Raw genomic sequence first — 7,127 nt, forward strand, 5'->3', positions numbered from 1 at the left:
TTTATAAGAGACATCTTTAACTGTTACATCTTGTAGTTATGAATAAGTAGTAGAAGTCTATGCTAATTCTGTTAAATTAGTTGCAGGTGATAGACCTATAATACTAATTTATAAGGGGCAGTCAAATGAAAACGGGTCACCACGCATAACTCACAGCGCGCAAGTTGGTGACACTGGAATTTGCTTATGGTATGAACATCTGGTGGGGACTCGGGAAAGCACAGTGACGTGCCCTTGCTCACTAGTTGTTTGTTTATTGTGCTGAAAGTAAGGTTAATGCTACATGTGGTCATCCAACATCAGTAATGGAGGTGGGTAAAGAAGAACAGTGAAGTGCAGTGCGCTTTTTGACTGCTGAAGGAGTAGGAGGACGAGAAATTCATTGTCGCATGTCTATTGTTTACGGCGAACACAGCATGTCATGATCACGTGTACTGTCGTGGCATAAGAGATTCCAAGAGGGACATGTGTCACTGCAAGATGATGCTCACCCAGGACAGGCTCATCGTGTCATCACTCCTGATGTTGTTGCTGCGTTGGATGGTCATATCTGGGCAAACCGACGTTTCACTGTGGAAGAAATTAGTCTTTTGATGGGAATAAATAACGGTTCCATACATGCCATTCTGACAAAACACCTGCTGTACTGCAAAATGTGCGTGCAGTGGTTTCCACATCAACAAACGTAGGAACAGAAGACTCAGAGAATGGCTGCATCACTGGGTCACTTGCAACGATACCATGAGGAAGAGTATGCTTTTCTGTCCCATATTGCCACTGGGAACAAAACTTGGTGCCACCATTTTGAACCAGAGAGCAAATGGCAGAGCCAACATGGAAACACGTGAATTCTCCCTCACTGAAGAAATCCATAGCTGTACACACAAGTTATGGTAAAGTGATGATGTTCTTCTTCGACTGCAAGGGGTCTCTCCTTGTTGAATTTCTCGAGCATGGGGCCACAATCAGTGCACAGCGCTATGAAGACACTTTGCAGAAACTGAGACGTGCCATAAAGTCAAAACGCCCTGGAATGCTATCGAACGGCATTATCCTTCTTCATGATAATGCGCGCCCCACACTGCCAACTCTGCGAGGAATACGCTATAGAGATTTGGTTGGGAAGTGCTTCAACATCTCCCTATAGCCCAGCTCTCTCCCCATGTGATTTTCACATTTTTGGAGACCTGAAGAGAGACATTCGTGGACATCGGTTTGCATCGCATGAAGACGTGTGTGGCTGGGTAAAGATGTGGTTCAATAGACAGCCCACAAGCTTTTTCAAGTATGTGATTGACCGTTTTGTCTCCCAGGGGGATAAATGTATTAACAGTTTTGGAGATTACTTTTGAGGCAAGAAATGTTCTTTAATATGTTTTGGATTCTGACCCTTTTTCATTTGATTGCCCCTCATATATCTTCATCCTGTGTTAGCCAAATCTAAACATAAAATATATGGTAGGATGATTCCTCCTGCCCGCAATGCCTGCATGTGACACTTTTTGAGAGACCCATAACATATACCTCAGTGCAGTAGCCAGTAGGTTCCTAGACTTCACACGATGGCCTTTCAGTGAAGAGTCCCAACTGTCTCATGCCTAGTGCTGTAGTGCGATGTTCATGATGCCACTCCTTAATCTTGAGACTAACAACACATGGTGAAATTAAAATTGATATTTTGGGCCAAGGAATAGAGTACTCAGTTCTTCACTAGCCAAGGCTTCTGCATCCTCATTACCCTGAATTGCACTGTAACGAGACCATGCTCTGACATGACAGGACATGCATTGCCTGTTGACAATCCCAGCCAGTCTTTGATGTCATTGTGGATGCCTTAAGAGCCTACAAAGCTGGGAACACTGTGAAGTTCAAGTCACTGTATGGCTCAAGGTGAGTGCTGTCACCTGTAGTCACATGTTTGTACCCTACAGTGTAGCAAGTCAAGAGCTCTTGTACTTTAATTGAGGTAGTGTTTGGATAACTAGTCACAGAAATCTATTCCATCCCATCCTGGGATGGATTGGACTCTAGGTTTTTAATTACAAAGTGGAGTTCTTGAATTGTGTAATTTGAGTCCAGGAATGGATCCTGATTATCATGGTCGGCTGCCGATGGTTGATTGGGTTCATCCACACCTGAGCATAACTTTTTAAACGTTTTGGTGGAATTAAGTAGTTCTTTATATTCGTGTTCCCTTTCTGTCTTGTTGAATCTATACTTTAGTCTTCTCATTCTGTCGTAAATGTAGGATGGATTCGTGAATTTATCTATTCCCTCGCAGAAAGTTTCCCAGTGTTATTTCATTTCTCTAACATATAGTAACCGAGTCATATCCCGTAGAATATCATAAGGTATGACAATATTTCAAAAGCAGGGCTTGTTGCATTATCTCTACCACGTGATGTAATTGCATGCGAACTGATGAAAGGGTCGGGCTTGATGTTTGCATCTGTGATAGTTTCTGACGTTGACTCTTCGCTGACCTTGTTGAGCCCCAAGACACTCGAATGTTACTGGCGAGCAACATGGTTAGCATGCCTGCACAAATACGTTACTGCTGCCATCTCTATGCATGATTCACGAACTAAATACAAAATGGCCGAGAGCATAATTGGTGGAAGCCACGTGTTCCTCCGAAACGCGCCCAAACTTTTTTTTTTTTTTTTTACCCGATAGTACTGCGTTGTATCGCAGAAGATAAAACATGTGATACATCGGGACAAGTTGCATATACTTAGTAGATTCTAAAGGGTTCTGTAAAAACATGTCCTATCATGACCCAAGCGAAAACTGCGTGTGCTCGTTATGTGATCAGTTCTGCGATGCATACCACATCACAAGATGTAAAAACAACCATAAATCTCTGTGTGATTATAGCAAAGGCTAAAACCCAGAATCTGTGTAATGCACATTCGTGCGCTTTTCTGTTAATAATAAAGGGTTCTGACGAAAAATCCAGTAATTATGTTTGCATGTACTTAGTATAAGCAACTTCGAATCCGGAATTTAGATGTCGCTAATGTACGGTTAGTACAATTAAAAAAGAAGTCTTTCTGCATTGCATTAACTTGTGTATAGTTCAAGATATGGGTATCGATGTGCATTGTTCTGAAGTGATCCATAATGTTCTGCTTTCGTGTTTTCATATTTGTCCGAAAAAGCTGAGAGAAAGGAAACTAGAATGTTGCTGGAGCTGGAATATCACATTTATCTATCTTGGGTGCATACTAAATGAATTGGGGGTGGGGGATAATGGAAGAATCATATGGTTCTGATATATGTGGATTTCTGGAACCAATAAAAATATGAATATATTAAGATGGTGCAAAAATAAAATCGAGCACGTGAGACGTAATAATCGATAGATTTGGTTTTGAGTTCAAGATTCTGGATATTCCGAGATTTGGAAAGCGTATTTGTACTTGACCAATACAGTGGTTTAAACGAGTAGTTCCCACATTTAATGGATATTTAATCACGTTAAAATTTATTTCGATACTTCATGTTTACGGTGAAGTTTCTAAAGTTATGTTTAGCATTGGCCATCGCTCTGCTGTAATATGCACTTGATCGATGAGATGAACTCTGCAAGGAAAGTTAAGTGTGTAAATTGTGCTTCTCTTATCCTTTATTTATTTATTTATTTACATGTAATTGTTTCCTACTTGACACATGTGGTCTCTTGTACTCTGTGTTTATTTACTCACCAAAATGATTAAGGCGGAAGGGGTGATGCACACTGAGCGCATTTTATCGGCCGGTTTATGTAATAGGTCTGCTTTTGATGTGCACTTCTGTTCGTATGTTCTTATGTAATGACTAGCATTACTGTGCGTTCCTAACTGTGGGGTAGCGGAGGGGTCAAAGTTCATGGCAGTTAAAAGTTACAAGTTTTTTTTTCTCACTGATTGCTGTTGGCGAAATCGAGGGTGTAGTAGTAGTTTTAGTGTATGGTGCACATAAATTGAGTTAAAATTTTTGTGAGGCGGATTATCGTAGGCGTATTCGTGTGGTAATTGGTAATTTGGAAAACGATTTTGAAATGATCAAGGCATTTAAGGCTGTAATAATTGGTGCTCCGGCGTCTGGAAAGGGCACAATTTCCTCTAGAATTATTAAATACTTCGAAGTGAAACACGTGTCAAGCGGGGATATTCTCAGAAGTCACATGTCCAGGAACACAGGTAAGTATGTAACAGGATTGTATGTATGCATTAAATTTGAAGAAATCACAAAATAAAATTTAAAAGCTGATGCTCAGAAATATTGAGGAATACCACTCTTTTCAGATTTATACAAAATTTGATCTTGCGCTCTTGTTGCAAGGTTAACTTAATACAAGAAGAAATAAGCGCCTTCAGTGTGGACTGTAAGGGAAAGGTAAACAATTGAGCAGATAACCTGCACTCTTCAGATAATGGAGAAAAATTGATAAGAAAACAATACACATGTTTTTTTATTGCCAAGAAGGCCTATGAGTAGGAGAGAAATGTGCTTGGAAGATCTAGGCATAGACAGGAGGCTAATATTAAAATGAATGTTTAAATAGTAGGGTGTGTGGATGCAGAGTGTATTCATCTTGCTGAGAATAATGTCCATTGGTGGAGTCTTGTGAACATGGTTATGAACCATCAAGTTCAAAAATGGTGTTGACCCTCGACTGACTGTAGGTATATCCATACAAATACTAAAGGTAGCTAATTCACATCATAGTTACATTTTGTTTTCTCTGTTTATGTTGCAGATTTTGGTTTGAAAGTCAAGCAGTATGTTAATAAAGGTCATTTGGTTCCAGATGAACTTATGATTTCTCTTATCAAAAGTGAATTGGGTTTGTTGAAAAATAATAACTGGCTTCTGGATGGTAAGTGCTATGTTATTGTGCTCAATGTTTATTGAACTGTAATGGGCATCACATTCTTTGTTTGGTAATTTCAATAATTTCAGTGGCTATTAATCAAGATCTATCATGTATGAAGGAATTTCTGGTAAGTATTATTGTACAGGGTGTTTTTTAATAAAATTGAATGTGTTCACAGCCCTGAGCCTCACGGGCTGTGAGCCACTAGCTGTGAAGGGCATGTATATATTGCCAATGACTCAGCCTGCCGATAACATTTGGAATGAAGGGAAGTTCTTACCTTTATTCACAGATCACAGGAGATGTTGAAAATGCCATCCGTCTACATGTAAATATCTTTCACAATTAATTGTTTCGTTAAAAAACATACATACTACAATCCTTCTTGCACTTACAGCACACCAGACACCAACTTTCACTGCATGGCTTCAGCAGTTGTGTTGCCATTCTTCGACTAGACCTTGACACTCCAGTCTCTCTTGAGCTAGACATTTCAGTGATATTATAGGTGTATGTTCAGGTCTGGCCCTCGTGTCATATAACATCTCCTCAGTAAGCACTTGGTGCTTAAGACTCCCATTGTTCAAAGTTTATTCAACAAATTATGAATTGTTTGTCTGCTGGGGACTCTTTCATCATGAAATTTACATTGAACGTTTTGCTGACATTTTCCAGCAGATCCATATTTCACATAGGTGTCATACAGAAATACACATTGCTCTAAAGTATCTCAAACTATGTTGTGCCACACTGCTGGCTGTTAACTGGGAACAAATGGGTCATGGTGCTGATAACTACTGCCTACTGCTGACAAATCATAAACTCCACATGCATGAACTGCACTACCCACTGTATAACATAATACTGTGTAGAGGTCTACAAGTTAACTTTTCCTTCATTCCATATGTTATCAGCTGTCAGGCATGCTGAGTCATCAGAAAAATTTGCATGCACTTCGAAGCTGGCAGTGGACTGGTTGAGATGAAACGCAGAGGTGTGAACTCATCAATAGCATTAAAAATGTCCCTGTATAAATTTTATGGCATGCAGTAGTGTAGTTGGTTGATGCAATATGCTACAAGCCAGAAGGTCGTGGGTTCAAGTCCCGATGAGGTCATTGGATTTTTTCAATTGACCTAATCCTTCCAGCTGCACTATGGCCATGGGGTCAACTCAGCCACTAACAGAATTTAGTACCAAGAATATTCTTGGAATATTCTTTGGGGTAAAGGGTGGCGGGCACGTAGGGCTGACAACCTTGCCACCATCTATGAGGCAATTGTCTAGAAAATGTGGGAACCTCAACCCTATAGGCTAATGTAGAATGGAACATTACAAGAAGGAGCCCAGAGGTGAAGTTTCAAAGCATTAAAAGCCAAAACTATAATATAACAGATAAGACAATAATAGACTTGATACCAGAAACAGAATTTAAAAAGTAATATGAAGAAATGCCAATAAATGAGGATGAGATCACCTAACCAGTACATCTGAGGTGTATGATTTCAATGAAATTGTGCTCAGAAATTATGAAACTATACATTTGTAAATAGTACTGATGAGGGAAAAATTGTGTATGAATATTAAAAGTCAAAGAATAAGCATGTATACTACCATAGTCAATAAGTTCGTGGACTGACCACAAAGCATCGTTCAGTTCAGCCCTGTCAGTTCATCTCTCATCACAGCAAGAGGCAATTGTGTGCAAACAGTGTAAGCAAAACTACTACCTCTATTTTGAACTGCAGTTAAATGCAAGTGGCAGAAATAAAAAAATGTGGCAGTTTGAACAATGGGCAAATATGAAGTTCTGCCAGAAACTAGGCAAATCCCTTGCAAAACGTTTGGTGTAGGAAGAATTGGCTGTTGCTACATGACAACGCTCCTGCACATCGCTCTGCTCTTGTCCAAGAGGAACTGGCAAGGCAACAGGTCATTGTTTTACCACACCCTCTGTACTCACCTGATCTCGCACCGTGCAATTTCTATCTCTTTCACCGCTTGAAGGCAAAGCTACGTAGTCATAGATTTCAGTCGTCCGAAGAGGCCGTCAGTGCCACAAGAGATGTCATACGGGAATTTCCTGCCAGTATGTTTCAGCAACGTTTTTGGCGGCTATATCAGTGTTGGCAGACTAGCATAGCAACCAGCGGAAACTGTTTTGAGGGCCGATGTTTAACTGTGTATGTGAATACCTTGTAATATGATGCAATAAAACCACAGTCCACGAACTTAAAGACTGTACCACGTGTGTGTGTGTGTGTGT

General features: G+C 40.1%; 1 protein-coding gene across 3 annotated transcripts in view; it reads left to right on the forward strand.

The window, feature by feature from the left end:
• The first annotated feature begins 2,666 nt into the window (after positions 1-2,666).
• LOC111872685 (GTP:AMP phosphotransferase AK3, mitochondrial) overlaps positions 2,667-7,127 on the forward strand; it is a 7,199-nt gene continuing 2,738 nt past the window's right edge. The window contains exons 1-2 of one of the 3 annotated variants that reach the window (XM_023866806.2): positions 2,667-3,026; positions 4,745-4,864. In XM_023866806.2, coding sequence (XP_023722574.1) covers positions 3,011-3,026; positions 4,745-4,864 — 136 coding nt within the window. In that variant the 5' untranslated portion in view covers positions 2,667-3,010. The other 2 variants (XM_023866804.2, XM_023866805.2) reach the window with 2 other exon arrangements.

This window comes from Cryptotermes secundus, unplaced genomic scaffold (assembly GCF_002891405.2).
Source record: "Cryptotermes secundus unplaced genomic scaffold, Csec_1.0 scaffold102, whole genome shotgun sequence".
Taxonomy (NCBI): domain Eukaryota; kingdom Metazoa; phylum Arthropoda; class Insecta; order Blattodea; family Kalotermitidae; genus Cryptotermes; species Cryptotermes secundus.